Below are 17903 nucleotides of genomic sequence, written 5' to 3'. Positions count from 1 at the left end.
CTTAAATGTTCCATCTTTTTAGGTTATTTTGAAAAAATTCCAAGTCTCCAAAGTATTAGGTCAGATTTTTGAAGTGAGTTTTTGTCAAAAGTTTATGTGCAGTTAATATGTTTCCCGGGGTCTCCATTCAGCATGAATGTGCAAATGTCATTTTGTGAACTTTTGTCACATTTGTCACATTTCACAAAGAAGCTAATTATTTGTTTCATACAGAAAATAGGGGTGGGAGGCCTCCCAGCGTGAGACACATACTGACAACATAACATGCACAGCACCAAAGATGCACAGTTGGGTTTAATAAAATAAAGCAGTGTAAAAACCCCAAAAAAAATAGAATCTACTTAAACTGTCTTACTATTTTTCTTTTCACATCAACGGCTTTTAAGGCAGCAAAATTGAAAAAAAAATCCATAACCTTCCTCTTTGTGCTCAAACTCTCAAGCTGTGTATGTCTTTAACAAGCAACTTGGGTTCTGTTGAACCACAGAGTTTCATTAAGTGTTGTTCAGTTTTCAGTGCAACCTCATGGGGATGTCAATTATGGTCTGGTATGCAAGTTATTCAGAATAATCTAGTTAGAAGGCATTAAAAGAAAATTAAAGTTACAATTGAAAAAAAGTGATTTCTCACCAAAATATCAAAGCAGATTTTCTGGTTAATGATCCAAAAGGGGGAAACACCAAGATCTCTCTAAATTTCTTAAAAACCAAGATCGTTGTATTCATTCTTTTACACATGATATGACTCCTTTTTTTCTGCATACATGGTCAACAAGCACAAAACAATCTGGACTACACAGTGAAAGTCCTGGTGGACTCAAGTGGGCCACGACAGATGATAAAATTTATGTCACATGCAAGTTTTGTTCTCCAGCAACTTCTGTTCTTAGAATGTGTTTCTAACAGAAAGACTATTGCCGACACACTGCCTCCCTTTTTGATATTTGAGTGGTGGAAGTGTAGTTTATTCTTTTCCCCTGGCCATCAGTTTAAAATACCCAGTATAACCTAGGTTGTACAAAATGAACATAAAAAATGAGCTATCTACAACTGGTAAAATAGCTGGTATTGGCTACTTAAACCCTTCTAACATAATCTTACTTAAAAAAATCCTGGACTATTTCTTACAAACTCTAAGGGTAATTGACTCCTAACAGTTTCAATTTAATCAGCAAATTTTCTTTTTACTATTAAGCAGGGGAAAGCCTCATGCAGGGGGGAATAATTACCTCCAGATCAATGAAGTACCTCCCACCAACTGTGCAACTCCTTCTGTGAAGGAGAACAATCAAAGTGTGTGGTATGTACTTCAGTGGAATTACCTTTCTGGCACTCGAAGACGTCACAGCAGTCTCCTGGCCGACCACTAGCCTGACTGACCAGAACAGCGTGCTGGCCGCTTGGACAGTGGGTTTTGTTGCAGGCTCGGAAATCACATGTGCACTGGGGCGGCACGGAGGGGCAGCACCCAGCAGGGGGCGTGTAGCTCTTGGTCAAGACTGACCCTTTGGGGCAAGAGGGCAGCTGCAGGGCAGGACATGTCACCCCAGCACACCTCAGTTCCTCTGAAAAACCAAAAAAAAACATGACTTATGTTAACATTATAAATGTGTGTGATACCATATTTTGGAGCTCTGGGCTCTGACAGTACTAACACTGTTCTCACAAAGGAAAACTCCTTCCATCATGTGAGAGTGCAAATCTGCAAGACAGCTGGCTGCTTGCAGAGTCCGTTAAGTCACTTTAGAAAGGTGCTGCTGCAGAACTCTGCATGCAGTCGTCAGATCCTCATTTCAGTCCATGGCAACTTTTCCTGCAACTTGTCAGGAAAGTGAGAGCACAGGCAGCTCTCTCTGGACATGACACGGCTTTCCACAGATCCTGTTGACGCGACTCTGATCCCACTCTCCCTGGCTCGTGTTGCCCACAATCCAAACAGCTTCTCATGCTCTAAAACCCAGTCATTAATAGTAGCCAACCTTGAACAGAGCTTTGCTTCATAGCAGTTTAAAGACTCCTTCATTTAGCATACCAGGCTGGGTTTGTCTATTCATCTGCAGAGACAATATAACGGCTCTGATGGCCCTTTTCGAGGGGAAATGTGGTGTGCAGCCAATATGGTCAGGAGGCTCACTAGTGTATTTTGGAACCTTTTCAGGAAAATAAAAGTAGCACCTTCTTTTTTCAGATATTGCTTGAGAATAGTTGTATGCTTCCAAAACAAGACATTACTTAACATAAAGGGACATGCTTATTTTGGTTCTCTCTGTTACTGTAATATTACCAGGACAAAGAGAGGTTGAAAGCAGACTGATGCTCCAATTGTCACCAATCATTCTTTCCTCACTTTCTGTTGCAAATACTGGGAACATGAAAGCCACTTTTGCAGTGATTGTGGATAACAATCACTGCAAAAATAATAATAATGATAAAAAAAACATGACATTGACAGAAGAAACATGTGAGCAAATGACTGCACTAAGTCAGACCAAACTGTTTATGATTTTGTTATGAGAAATGCTTGACAATCTTTGCATACATCTGGTTTTTGAGGAGAGGAAATTAAACAGGCTCGAGGTTGCGTAAGACTGCATGGGGTTGTGGTTCTGTAAAGTTTCCAGAGTTTTGTTTATGGCCTTCCTAAGACAGCAGTCTTTTATGATGTGTCTCAAAAGACAGGTAAGCAGGTGGTTTGCTGCTCTATGCTGCATACAGCCAAAGAAAACTCAAGTCACTTTCTCTGGCATGTCCTTGAGAAGGACACTAGAAACTGTATGACTAAGGAGTTCTAAACCTTGAAGACATACCAAGTATTTTTTTAAAGTGGATTTATGTTATTAATGGTAGGAGTTAATCATTTCATTAGTTGTTGAGCAGTTTTGTAATTGCAATTAATCACAATTAATCACATTTTAATCAAAAACCTATACTGACAAAATAATCCTAACTCTTTTCAATTCTGACACCATTTTTGCTGTTAAAGCATAGGTGAAAAGTGGTCTTACACCCATTCAGCTTCCAAGTATTTCAGGAACCACTTATAATGCATGTAATGTCTTTGTAAAAAATACAAAGAAGCAGTTTGTGCTGATCCAATATGCTTTGCATTGCGATGGTATTTTGTGAAAGATGTGAATGCATATTGATTGATTAACTTCTACTATCGCGTTGAATCCCTTAAATTTGACTTGTCTTAAATTTCTCAAATGAAACTTTCAACTAACTTGTTGGAAAGTCATGTCAAAGAATATGACTTTCATAAGCATGATCAGTGGGACTTCTTTAGTTTCCACACAATAATCCTCTGTGGTTCTAGCGACTGGAAATGTTGCAAAATCATCACAGGTGTTTTTCTTGAACATGATGTAAAATTACTTCACTTCTTTTAGCCAGCTGACTGCCAGTGTTGAAAGCTTCTGGTTGTGGCCACATTGAATCACTCTGCGCTCCAAACAGCCAGAGGAATATTCAGTCACTCTGGTACTTACTCTGGAATCTCTTTGAAATGACTTTTTAACTATAGAAATGTGAGTAATTTTTATTGTGATTGTATTGTGAAAGTTTTCACTCAAAACTTTTTGTTCTTCATTAAATGTCAAAAGCCTTTAAAAAAATCATGTAAAAAAATTGTCTACTTTTCTGCAATGCGATTACCTGCCTGACCTCAAGTAAAGAGGTCCTTTGATTTGGTGGGTGGAGAGAACTGACGGCTGAAATTGAGAAGAAGCAAAATGTTCAGGTTTTCTGGCTCTGGATGAATACAGTAGGAGTGTGAAGTATCTGTACTGTACTGTTTACTCAAGCAACCTGGGAACAGTGAACAGAGCTACAAAGTTCTCATTGATAAACTCAGTGACTAAATGGTGTCATAGGAAAAGGAGGGAAACCCCCGGAATCAACGTTAGGCTACAACACTTTCTAGGGTTTTTGGCCAGATTTCTAGCCTGAAATTAAATATACTGCTGATTGCCCAGTGTTTTACATAGAAAAGTCTAACACAGTCCACTGCTGCTCAGTTGAACCACTTTTGCATTAGAAAGAAAACTCCAGGCTTTTTAAAATCCACAGAAAACACTTTCTCCGTATTGTGTATGACTCAGAGGAGGCTGATTACTCTTTGAATTGCGATAATGGCCGGGGTTAGAGAGCGCTGGGAAAAGCAGCTGGCAGACACGCCATTGTCATTTAAATGAACAGAATTGTATCCTTCTATGGAAATGCTCCAACCCTTGCAGGTCTAATTAATATATTTTTTAGCTGGAATATTTTTAAACACAATAGGCAAGCTCAGAGGTTGGAAAGAGTCAGCAGCAAATGGATTTTATGCTGCAGCCTTTGTGTTCTATCTCAACACATAAATGGCTGTAATTAGCGAGTCAGCGACCACAGAATGAATCTTTGTAATACAATGGTGGCAATAATCCAACTTGCACAAACATAAATGAATAGATTCTGTATGCTAGATCATTTCTATATGCATATTAAGAAGATGTTTTATTTTTTGGAAGATTTAGAAAGAGTGGAATATGAAAACTATCTTACAACCACAGATTGATCTCTTAAGTAAACACAGTTCATTTCTGGCATCTCCACAGCCCATTGAAGAAGCAAAAATCCTTCACTCTAAATGGCTTATTTTGCTTCATGCTGGGTACAAGGAGCTCAGTCTTTTTCTCAAAGCAGAGCAACTCAACCGGGCAGAGGAGGCTCCGTTGACAGCCTGAGTTTACTCATGGAAAAAGCGCACAATGTGAGTTCTGTTCACCTACTGACTTTGGAAACAAATCAATGGAGAACAAAGCCCTCTCAGTCCAGCTGCCTTCCGTGGGTTTCTGGTCTGTCCTCAGGTTTTATAAAGTTGCCCCACAAGGGACACATTGGGCCGTCTCTCAAATTAAGTTGCGGGGGCATGGCCTGATGCCCACCAACAGTTACCACTGAGAAAGTCTATTTTGTTCAACCTGTACTTTGGTACATGTAAGAGGAAGCTGTCTTGGAGGGATTTGGGGCAAAGGCAGAGGCCAGGGTCATCAGGTAAAAGTTTAGTGAAGACTTCAAAGCTCCAGTAGAGGCTGGAGGAAACTTGGAGCATGCATCCAGAAGCTGGCATCTCTGCATTTCTTTCCTGAATGACTTCTGTTAGTGGAAGTTATTCAACCAAAAGTAATGTACTACTCCTAAGGATTGCCACTTCACACCCAGTAAGGTTTCTAGTTTAAATCTCAAAAAGTCCTCTCAGTGCATAGAATCTGCCAGGAAGCTTTTCTTTGACTGTTTGAAATTGTACATGTTGGATTAATTTCATGCAAGTATCAATTTTCTAGAGACTAGGTTTTGTGCTTTCTAAACTTAATTGTTTCAGTGTTGCAATAGATCTTTTTGTCAGTTGTTTGTATAGTGCAGTGAAGTTTAATATGAAACATTTCTGATGTAATGAAGGTGTTTAATAAGAAATACTTCAAGGTCCAATACATATGTTCTTAATGGTACATGAATCTGAGGAGGTTTTCGCTTAGCAACTTAGTTTTCACTTTTGCTCTGTTGTGCTGGTCAAACAATTGCTCATCTCCATATTGCTCCATTTTTGTTGGTTATAGATGCCCCCGGAGGATTTCTTGATCCTCCACTATAAAATCTGCTAACTGTCACGAGAACACCGGTGTGCTCATGGACCCACAGGGCAACATGCAAGCTTTTGAGGGTGACAGTTAAGGGGTTAAGAATGGCAGTGTTTTAGACAAAATAGTAAAAGAACACACTCCCTTAAACGAAATGATCTCATGATGCTTCCATGTCGACATGACACTGTACTCATGGTAATGTTTACCTTTTCTTCTCCAAACAGCCCATTCTCCAGATGTCCTAAACACTCTATAAGAGACTTTATTTGAGAAAATCCCTCTACCCAGTCCAATCCTACTACTAACTGAAAAATATTATTCTGTCCTTGGAGATAAGAGTCGGCCCTTCACGTGACAGTAGGTCAGCTTTGGAATATTTTACTGTGCATGTAGCAACACTTACACCTGCATGCTTCCATTGCTGAGGAGACAGTCTTGGGATTTACTGAACTTTCTTGGGTTTTCGCAAGAATTTGATATTTTTTCTTAGGGATACCAAGTTTGAACTTCACTATAAACTAAAATTGAACTGTGTTGTGCTGTCTCAATTAATGCTTGATGCCTTTCACATTAACAATTTTCTTAAGTGCCCAGGATCATCTATTGTGATCTATGCCAAACAAAGATGTTCAAAGAGATGTTTAGGCAAGAGACTAACTGCTTATAATGTTTTAACAGGAAAATAACTGCATATGATGGTTGCATAAGAATAACGTGACCTTACCTAGTGAATGAATGAATGAAAAAGACATGGACATTGACATATTCCCATCAATTCACACCTGTGTGTGCCCAGTAACCGTACATTCCAGAGAAACAGCTCCTTGCTGTCAGATGGCACATAACTAGACCAGTGATGAGGAGTTTTCAAGCTAATCAGCCAGACAGTTGCAACACCATGTATGGTTGTGTCTGACACAAAATGCATGGGATAAAGCTTTGGCAAGGCTGCTGGAGGGAGTGTAAAGAGCTCAGGGCTGGTCAACCCCAATATTTTTAGGACATACTCTTCTATCCACCCACCATTAGGAGGGAAAGCATCATTCACATTAGAAAGTTTGAACTGCTCTTTTAGTGAAGCATTCGAGTAATAGTTTTTGAAAACAATAGCCCCTTTTGCTGCTCCCCTCATTAAAATCATATTATAGAACATAAACAGTTGCTCAATGAGGATGCACACAAAGTATTGGAGAGCCACACCAAACACCAATCACGTGTTGTTTTTCAGACTAAATCCTTATGTGTCGCAAATGTAGAAAACAACTCTACGAGAGGCCTTGGCTTGCAGACAGCTGTTTGATAAATTGTGGAAGAGGCAGTTATGTGGTGCATGTTTTGGCTATGGGATCTTTTTTCCTTGCAGAGAAAAAGGGAAATAATGACAATAAAAGATTTCGGTCAGAGTGCGACAGGAAATGGTTGAAGCTCAGCTGGGGATCTTTCAAAATGTTGTTGGTTGTGGCTGAAAAATAGAGAATTCCAGTTAGTGATAAAAGTATCAAAACTAATAATTACAGAGATTTATATGAAAGAAAGATTTGAGAGTCATTGTGGGTTTTCTTGCTGCTCTTTTCAGTTCAAAATTGCATGTATTGGTTAGTGGCTGATAACAAAGTAGATTGATTGAAAGCCTAAAATGGGAGATTTCTTTTTCTCTCAATAGCCACACTGAAGCGATTCTCCCTTTTTTGTATCACTCTAATCTTATACTGTGCCTTTCAAGAGAACCTTCCAAAGTCTTTGTTGATGTAATTGCAAATTTAAATGTTTTATTTAGAATTTTATGTTGTAGGTTATTGGTAATGTACAATTTAATGGTAATGTAGTTTTTAAAGGTTTTTCCTAAGAAAATTTTAAGAACTTTGGCATGTATTTCGACTCAAACCCCTTCAATCAGATACATGTCAATAAAAGTCAAGCTGTATCAGTTTACATATGTGTATTTGCTGACTCATGCTTTTTGTTTGCCTATGTGTATTTGCTGACTCATGCTTCTTACATTAGCTAAATATGGCTGTGTCATGACGCCAACTAAAAAGGAGGATTAAATGCATTTTTTGACCAATAAATCTTGTTGTCTATCTGTGTTTAACGGAAATTCACTAGAAATATTTGAAGGTTTGTTAAGGTTTGTTTTGAACAGCTAGCAAGAACCACTGCAAACCAATAAGAATTGCAATTAGGCAGTTTTCATAGCATGAAAAGGACACAACAGCACTGCGATGGAAGGTCCTCTTAGAAGAAAACTGAACTTTTCTAACATACTGCAAAACCTTACGTGAGGTGAGAATCTAACACTGCTCATAGTACTGAAAACACCATCCCCACAATGAAACATGACTGAGCATCAGGTATTTTACAAAGAACAGGCAAAATTTCAATGTAAATGTTGAAAGTCAAATCCTGAAGACGTGGACGGCTAGTCGCAACATATTGATGCAGTGGGTCTAAATACGAATGCATGCATTTGCATTCATAAAACAGATTAAGAAAATGACAAATTTTTCTTCACCTTTTTTCTGTTAAGTACTGGTTTGTCCATCTAAAATCTCAATAAAGCACACTGAAGTGTGTGGTTATAGAATGTGAAAAAGCTTTTGCAAGGCACATAATTTCGTAGATAAACCCTGGGAAAAGATGAGGCTTCCTCAGACGGCACACAAACAATCAGCACTGAGATGTCTCGTGCCCTCGCCAGCCGGTGTGGGTCTTGTTTGGCCAGTAATAGCTTAGTCACAAAGAGGCTGCAGCCAAGCAGAACTAACAGTCCTTTCACAAGGGCACAGGGAGGCAGGACGGAGGTGGCAGACGTAGGCTAGCGGATTTGTGAGAGCAAGTTCAGTCGGTGCCATGGACATTACAGTGGGCGCCACTTCCCTGACTGATGAATCACATGTAAACTACCAGATGTCTGGGAGGCACATTGCCCCATTTCACCCACTTTTTGGGCAACACTTCTAATGACAAAGCAGGGGGAGTGACTGCTCCTATTGTTTACATCTACCACTACTGTGATTATATATTAGCATCAAGAGATGTTGAAATGTTGCATGAATAAACAGAACATTCCTAACCTGTGATCGCTGGCTCCACAACACAAGAGGAATTTCTCTGAAATAGCTATTTGGGACCTTATCTTAATGGAAATTTGTAAACTACGCCTGACAGTAAAACTACCAAACACTGCCCAGCAATGACTCCCAGGGGTTTGTACACAAATATCTTCACAAAATGGTTTGTCTCTATTTCCTTTCCTATCCTCCTACATCTGTCCTTTCTCTGCTACAGTTATCACATCCTCCTTCCTCTCAGACATCTGGGTGAAACATCTGGCTCTCCATGTTGCTCCTAATTGTACACAAACAGATGACAACAGTACCCATTATGGAATTGTATCACAGCATTTTTTGAGTGAATGAACACATAGCCGTGCTGTTGAAGCAACAATTTGAAAACTAAAATCTACTGGACTTACAGTGCCTTGCAAATGTAGTCAAGCTCCTTGAACTGATGTTCTTCTAATCTGGAACAAAATTTTATAAAACCGCAACTCATTTGGACAGAGCTGCCCTTGATTAATGAAACATCATTAATTGTGGTCTGTATTCCATTTTTTCACCACTTTCTTTTGTTTGCTGTTTTATGTTTTCATCATGTAATACAATTCAATTACTTTGTTGCTGAAATGTGCTATCCAAGTTAATTTGCCATGTCCTGTCTATTTTCCAGATTTATGTTTGCAAAAATGTTTGAAACAAGATGTAGTTTTCCTCACGTTTCACAATTGTATTACAAGCCAAACATTTGTAAGTAGTTTTACGTTTTTGTTTAAAATTCTTTTGCGAGTTCTGTGGAATTTCCCATGATCTTCATGATCTGACTTTACTTTCATTATCCTATTTTTCTCAATTTCCCTTTAGGCATGCATTTATTTTACTAAGCCACAGCTGAGATTTACTAAAAACTGGATAAAGTTTTTAGGTCTAAGATTTGCAAGTTTGCCAATGTTAGCATAAAAGCAAAAGAACAGCATATCTTGCATTATCTCATGTTGTTGTACATGTACTTGGATAGTTTATGCTTTAAAGACATCATTGAAATGGTCGTACTTCTTTAATTAGATTTTGTTACTAAATGTTACATCTGTCAAGCATGACATAATTTGGTTTGTTATGTTAATGAAATAGAACAAAATAAATTTAAACTTTTAGTCGCAAAGTGGGAAAATGACAAAAAGTCGATGATTTGCTGAAGCCAAATCTGTTATCTAACTAATGTCAACATAAACATTCAGTTCATGAAAGATTTGGAATTTTCTTTAAAAGCTAATTAAAGCTGGTTAAAATAAACTGAACAAATCCTTATTGACGCCCATGTTTAAATACCAAACTTTACCTAATTACATCCCGGTTACAAAAACAGTTTGAAGTCTCTGCAGTCAATTTGTTCCCACCAAGATTATTTTTTGAAATTATCTATGTTATCTATGTTACAAAGTGTGAGAACCTTTCATACTGCAAGATGTAGTTTCAATACAGATATTTGTGTCGTTAAGAGTTGTCCATAAAACTAAACTAAATGTCATAATAGTGTACCTTTATTTTCTTTTAAATAAACATATTATTGTAAAGACATGTTTTATCTGTCCAACTCCTGTGCCTTGAGATCAGGTTTATAGACCGTATTTGTCAGCAGGGCATGTAAACACTGGTCTTTATGTATATTATGTTTTTAATATTAGGGTCTGGTTTATGGATTCACCATGGAGCCAACTGGGAGTGTATATCCTAACCACAGAATCCCATTCTGTTAGCAGAGGAAAGTCCTGCCAGTGATGGCAGACAAAAGAAAATCTCTGCTGCGACATCAAGACAAACAAGATAATTATCTCGCTCAAACACACACAGACAGGCAAGTTCTCAAGCCCTTACCTGTAGGCTCATTACACACACACACACACATGAAAAGTTAATAAAGTCAATGCATCTTTACATTTGTCTATTGCCCCAAATGTATGTAAAGCTTTAGTACCTAACACCTCCTGATCTTCTGCTTAATAATGGGCCACATAGAGGGGTAGATGTGTGCTGCTATGAATACTCATAAGCTGCTGAAAAATGTTGTTTTGGTGTGAGATCAGACAATCATGCATTCAGCTAAGACTCTAAGATAAGGCAGAGGTTATTCTGTTGGATGCGTCTGCACAAAATGATGCTTGATGAACACGCTTCCTGTGGGATTTACTGCATAAACGGCTCAAGACAAACAAAACCGAGAATGTCTGTAATAACCCACCTATTAGCTGCAGACTAAATAAACTTGAATATGACTTTATGGCTCGCTGCAAGAAAAGAGCTGCTTTTCATCTCAGATTTTTCTAGTAGGAACCTGATTATTTTTATTCAGATCTGAACACAATTTTCAAGCAGAGATTAGTTTTATTTATTATTCTTTAAAGTTAAGCGGCAGTTCTGTTCTGTGAATGCCACTCAGAAGGAAGTCAACACTTAGCAGCTCCATATCTAGCAGTCAGGCCACTGTCTAAACTAGAAAACTAAGTACACCCTTTCTCTGCCAACAGTCTTTTCCATGTACAAGTGCCAATCAAAGAGGATGCTAAAAGTAAAGGTAAACACACTTTGCTTTGATCCATTCAGTTGATTCTCCTTTTCACCAGTGGCACAGAAGAAGCTAGGAAGTATGCTGCAACTTAATGAGATTGCACCAAAAGATTCCAAAACTGAATTTCGAAAAAACACTTTTATATTTTCTAGTTTCAAAATGATTCATGCTATTCACACTCCTTACACAATTTCCATATTTTGACCAGTTAAAACCTGTTTGCATTTAAACTGACAGAACTTTGTGTGACATGCCAAAGCAAAGTACTACATTAAAAAGTGGAGGCCAATCTTAACAGTGTAAATGTGTATTTTTATTCAGCCCACTTTAATTTGATGTCCAGTGCAACTTCATTTTAAATATCACATAAATAGCAAGTAGATTACACCTGTATGTAATTTAATCACAATATAAATACAGCTGTACTACAAAGCTCTCAGAAGTTTGTTGGAGAACATCAGCAATTAAACATACAGAACACACCAAACAGGCAAGCAATAAAGTTAAGGAGAGGTTTAAAGCACAGTTTAACCAACTCCTGGAGTTGATTAAACTCATTCCACTTTCAAGAAATGGGAAAAAGAGGGCACGACTGCAAGCCTAAATTGTATGGCCAACCACATATAGGGAACAAGAGACAAAGGAAACACGTAAAAAATGGGGTTTAGTCCGATGATCACAAAATTGAGCTTGTTAACAGCACTTTGAACTGACTTTTTGCTGAAATGTGCTTTTCAAATAAACTTGAATTGACCTAAATTCAAAGCCCTTTGTAAGAAAATTAACACATATAACTAATGAAGCTGTATACCTAACCTAAAACATTACAACACAGCGTAAAGCCTTTTGTTGACACTTTTCTTCAGCAGAAAAAGGAAAACTGGACGAGGGTTGATGGGAATGAGATTCATGACTCTCTGCATGACAAAAATCAAGGCAATAATCCTAAACATACAAAAAGAGCCACAGTGAAATGCTTTAGATCAAAGTATGTTTGCATGTTTCAGGGCATGCCAAATTACAGAACTCAATCCAATCAACAATCTGACAATCAGACTTAAAATTTAATGTTCATAGATGTTCTGCTTGTAAAGTGATTGACCTTGACCTATTTTGCAAAAAGAACCTGCAAAGATTTGATTGCAAATGTCACAGTGTACAATGAGCTGTGACATAAGAAATTCCCTGTCACTGTTCTGACAATTTACTAGAGGAGAAATGTAATTGTTTTACATCTTTGCAAGTCCATGCTTGTATTTCTAGAGAAAAAATATTTAACTGTAAAAGTACCTCTGAAGTTGTGAACATTAAAAAAATGTGTGGTGGGGTGAAAATGTGTTCATCAGCAGCGGATCATTTGAGGGTTACCTGCTGCTTCTTGGCACTGGCTGCGGTTGATGTAGGCGAAGTGGTGATGGCAGCTCTGAGACTCACACATGCACCCGTCAGCGGTCAGGTTGCACCCGGAGAACATGCATGTCGGATTAGATGGTCCCACATATTTCTCTTTGTGTCTCTCCCTGTGCTCGTGCCTTCGACCCTCTGAAACACACAAATCAAAGTCATCAATGAGTCACACACCGACAGAGCTTAGAAGTGATTAGGGCGCACCTGACTTGCTGGCCTTCATACAGGTCTCTTGGTCTGGATAGGTAAAAGTTCCCAAGCAGGAGTAACGAGCATCACACACACATTCAGCTCCCGCTTTGTCACAGCCTGTTATTAGAGGACAACGCTCATCCTCAAGGCCTGCATCTGGGTGTTCAGGAAGAACTGTGGGAGACATTAAAGAGAACAAAGTGTTAGACTACTTTTATGGATTTTAATCCATAAAATCCACAATATTTTATGGATTTAAAGAAACACTGGACAGAGTTATAAATACTGGTCCAGTTTACAACGCCTTTGTTGCAAGACACTACATTGGCACAGACAAGACTGAAGTGACCACTGTATTTCTGGGCTCCAGTCCCTCCTCCCTTCTCTTTGTGCCACAATACTACAGCTACTGAGCCCATTTGTTTGCCTTTGTTCCTCAGCATGGGGCCCTCCCAGGGTCTGCGTCTCTGGCGGCTGCAGCAACACCTCCTCTGAACTGTGGCCACTCACACTAACAACCGCCTGCAGCCGCGTCTCTCATTGTGCCTCACCCCAAGTTGGCTTACACACCCCTTTTGGACGAAACTTTACGCATGGATGGAATGTCACGTTAGAGCTGTATATCCAGCAAGATCCTGGGATTAAAGGGCTTCAGTGTACACATTACTCTCAGTGCTCCCTCACCTTTCATGCATGAATAAACATGCATAGATATACCCCAATATTACCATCCTTCACTGCTGCACATAACAGCTCCCCAAGGATAAACATGATGAGGCAAACTGTATGCCTCAATTAAGCAAAGTGATGCATGACTGTTATTCATTAAAGCACTTCTTGTTTTAAAAAAACAAAAACAAAAAAAGGCATCACACAAAGAAAAAGGCATTTGAAAAATGATCTACTTATCTGACTTAAAAGACAAAAAAGTAGCCTAAATCTGCTGGAAACAAACACACCATGCATATACATACAAAGTGCCTTTGAAAAGTGTTTTAGCTTTACATTTTGCCATATTACTACAACAAACTTCAATGTATTTTATTGCAATGAGTGACAGAACAAAACAACGTAGAATGTAATTGCAGAGTGAAAGGAAAATGATACATTGTTTTCAAAGTTCTAATGAGAAAATTTGAAGGTTTTTTTTTTTACACCAAAAGCATCAGCACAGCTTGATGCTGCCACCACGATTATTTTTACCGGCGGGATTCTATTTTCAGTGTTTTGTGCATTGGTAGTTTTCTTCTATGCATATAGACAAAGAGAAGACTGACGGTGAATGTACTTATGGGTTTATTTCAACAAAGGCTTTTCTCTTTAGCACTTTCATAATGGGCAGATTTGTAAAGTCCCTGGCTAATTGTAAGACAAAGTTATCATTCTGACTAATTCTCCCAGCTTAACTGTGGATCTTTACATCTCCTCCAGAGTTATTATGGACATCTTTGCTTCTTCCCTGACTAATGAACTCTTTGCCTATTTGTTGCTATAAATGTTCAAAACTTGGCATGTTGTTTTAGAACCAAACATTCCTTTTGAACTTTGCATTGGATTTTATTTATTATCAGAGTAAATGTTGACTAAGTATATATTTATGCCACAATTTTTACATTTTTATTTGTAAAAATGTATAAAACCATGCATTCTTTTCAATTGCGTTTTCTCTATTGCATTGAAACCCATTAAAATACTTACCTGCTTTTTAAGAGCAGGTGCTATTAAAAAGTTTTTAATGTGAAAAAGGTCAAGCCATTTTAATAGCTTCACAAGGCACTGTATGTGGATCTTATTATTCCACACCAGATAGGTCTCCCTGAGAGTATAACTGCTGTTATAAAAAGAGAAGAGCTGAAGTGAATCAGCATGAATGTGACTGCAGCAGAAGCCAACTTTGTGGGTGACTCCTGTGCCATACGTGAAACCTGGCCAGCCGACAGAGTTGAAGGTAATGTTACCTTTAACCCGAGCCAGCCGACTCTGTTAATGGCTCTCCCAGATGGCCGGTGAACGGGAGAGCACAAGTTACTTTCCCAATAATGGCAGACGAAATAATTTCCCTTCACCCTAAAATGATCCACACATTTTTTCCATTCTGAGGCTTTCCTGCACCCACAAGGGTATTTTCATTCGAGATGGTGATGTGTGGGGTGCTAAATCTGGCATGTATGAAAGGAGGTAGGAGTCAAAACAATCAATGAAAGGCTGGACACTGAACATATTGTCTTCACTAAATTTAGTCTGACCCCCCACTGAGCCCTATTTGTTTCAAGTTGCCTCAGTCTAGGTCCCTTCAGCTCAACCCGAATCTGTTATAGTCCCTTCTGGCTATCTGTTTTCCGGTCTGGCACGACTCTTGCCAAAGTCTATAAGTCTTCATTGCAGGGGTATTCCTCTCTTAGCTACTGAAACTGCTTGTCTTGGCATCCCGGACCAGGTTGGGAAAGCTGACCTCTACAAGGCCCGAGGCTGATAGCGAGCTTAAAAGGAAGTCTTTGAAACGTTAGATAATACCAGAGGAAGGGAGAAATAGAAAGCATGCGATGGAGTGAAGTGGACATAACGTCCCTGTGAAACAGGGATTCAGTGACATGGTATGCTAAGTGTCTCTTAAGCTTAAGAAAACTTGTTTTGGGAGGAACAAATCACTCATATTTTCTACTGACATTTTCTGCTATGGGTACCAACATTCATGATCTGAATGATCAGATGAACAGGCTTGGTAGCATGTTTTTGAGAACAGGTGCTTGATTGTTGTATATTTAGGTTCAAATAGAGGTGCAACAATTGCAGTTTTTTTGGCCAATCCCTGATTACTGATCTTTTAAAAGCCTGATCTGCTGATTCCAATTTGGACCGATACTATTTTTTTAATTTTTTTTGTCTGAAATGTTGCTAAATATAGCAACATAGTCGCTCAGCAACTACATTTACTAATGCGGCGCATGTTGTATATTAATAGAAGGTTAAAAGAGAGAATATTTTTTTGAATAAAGGCAAACAAAAACCTAAAAGTCTTTTTGACAGCTACTAATTGCAGTATTTTTTTTACTTAAAAATTAAAAAACAAACAGAAATATAAGGTCTATAACTATTTTCTTGTATAAAATATGTTTTTTACACTTCTTTTTTTAACGCTTCCTTCTCTCTTGCAGACATGATTTAATGACCAGGGATAGCATGAAGACCTGGAGAAAATGCTCTCAATGCAGTTTAACTATAACTGTTCAAGAACTTAAAGCTACATCAGTAAATAAGAGCTTAAAACAAAAACAAATGGCCACGGCTCTCTAGTTCAAGTCTAACATATGACATGACATTTTTAAGCTTGCACATTAACTACATTTTGGCCACCCAGTAAATCCAACTTGTAACAGCTAAGCAGGGGTTTAGAAAAGCGGAAACATTTACCCTTGCTCTTGATTGCAGGGCTAATCACTATAAGGCCCTTCGAAGCTTCAGGGAGCAAAATCTGGGATAAGGCCCCAGCAGTCTCAATACGGCCCCTGAAAACACACTGAGAGGTGTTGATTTACCCCCACTTAGACCCCTTTGGGATATCGAGGCTGCATGAGTACATTTGTCTGATTTAAGAGGTCAGCAGCAGCCGAGGAAGTATGACTCAGTCAGAGGAGCCATCAGGTCTCCAGTTTGTTCCAAAGCTGTTAAGACGCAGAAGGCGATGTCCGCCAGACGCCTGCATATTAGGCATAATCAGCACCTGCATCTCCAGGGAACACCTGGGGGTGGGAGGACCAAAGGACCATGAAAAAGCCCTAACTTGGACCACCCTACAGAAGGATGATGAAGGAGCAAGGTCAGGAGATCCTGACACCCACTGAGAGCTGCTTACTTTCTCCTACAGACCTGCCAGTCCCCTTCAATCATCCACAAACCAGCCGGACAGATTGCAGGTGGTGCGGCTGGAGGGGGTCTGTCCATGGTTGTTTGTTCCTCAATGAAAGACCAGCGCTTCAGACTTCATTCATAGCATTGCAAGATGATTTGAGGTTGAGAAGTAACTCAAATTTTGCGTAAAATGAGCACCTCATAACAGCATGGCTGCTTGGTGGAGACAGAACAGAAGAATCTGTGAATTTCAACAAGTGCAAATAAAAAAAACATCTGAAGTTATGTTTCCAGACATTTCGTTGCACACTTGGAGGACTTAGTACACACCGGAAAGTAACACTACAAACTTTTTTTCCGATTAACAACGCCAGTCATTACACAGTATCAAGGTATATCAAGGTTTAAATCACAGCTGTGATTTCAAAACTACACACAACTTCCCTTATGCTGGTTAAATGGTCTAAAGTACTTTAAATGACATGCCAGAGAAGGTGCCAGAGTAACCCAGGCGCTAAGAACACAGTAACACAGAGTTACCCCTCCCCACCTCTTGCTGACTGAAAGAAGACTACTACATTCTTCCCTGCTTACAGGAAAGACAGTGTTAGCTGTTTGGAAACAAACAGTTGTAGCTTCAAAATCAAAGAAGTGCCATTTAGCTTTCTTATTTCAGTAACACTGTTTTAAATCCCCCGTTAGCGAGCTAAGGGGTGTGTTTAACTGCAGGCTCACTACCGGAACAGATAGCCTAACAAAGTGACCAGCTAATTTCACCTTGTTATATCTGTGTTACACTGTGATGAGTGCAAAAGCAATTTTAGCATTCTATCCAATAAGTGCTTGTAATTTACAAAAGTAAGTGAATTATTTAAAAATACAAAATAGCAAAGACATGTAAAAAAAAGAGTTTTTTTAAGTTAATTATATCATGTTGCAATTTTTTGTTACATGTGTAAAAATGATGATCTAACTGCATTACTTTTACTCAAGGTTATGATATCATGAAAAATGTTACATGGCCCTGGGTTAGTTATGACACTCACACAGTCATATCTGTGTTTTTCTCTTGTCTCAAATGTTTTTGGAGCAGAAGGGAAGGTGCCTGCTGCATGCAGAGCAAAAACCTTGTGCCAAGTCTATGTAGATGCATTGTCATGTTTCTGAGCTCAGAGTGAATGAAGCCGAATATGACTCCCCTCTCCTGCAGTCA

At 38.9% G+C, this 17903-nt stretch overlaps 1 protein-coding gene across 3 annotated transcripts in view; it reads right to left on the bottom strand.

The window, feature by feature from the left end:
- Positions 1-17903, bottom strand: part of crim1 (cysteine rich transmembrane BMP regulator 1 (chordin-like)) — a 41211-nt gene that overhangs the window by 22468 nt on the left and 840 nt on the right. For 2 of the 3 annotated variants that reach the window (XM_055038930.1, XM_055038931.1), the window contains exons 2-4: positions 12854-13015; positions 12611-12784; positions 1322-1564 (exon numbers count right to left, since the gene is read on the bottom strand). In XM_055038930.1, the coding sequence (XP_054894905.1) occupies positions 1322-1564; positions 12611-12784; positions 12854-13015 (579 nt within the window). The remainder of the gene's footprint in view (positions 1-1321; positions 1565-12610; positions 12785-12853; positions 13016-17903) is intronic. The other variant, XM_055038932.1, reaches the window with a different exon arrangement.

The sequence above is a fragment of the Poeciliopsis prolifica genome, unplaced genomic scaffold, assembly GCF_027474105.1.
Source record: "Poeciliopsis prolifica strain line A6 unplaced genomic scaffold, Auburn_PproV2 SCAFFOLD013, whole genome shotgun sequence".
Lineage (NCBI taxonomy): Eukaryota > Metazoa > Chordata > Actinopteri > Cyprinodontiformes > Poeciliidae > Poeciliopsis > Poeciliopsis prolifica.
The sequence above is the reverse complement of the archived record's forward strand: the minus strand, read 5'-3'. Positions and strand labels throughout refer to the sequence as shown.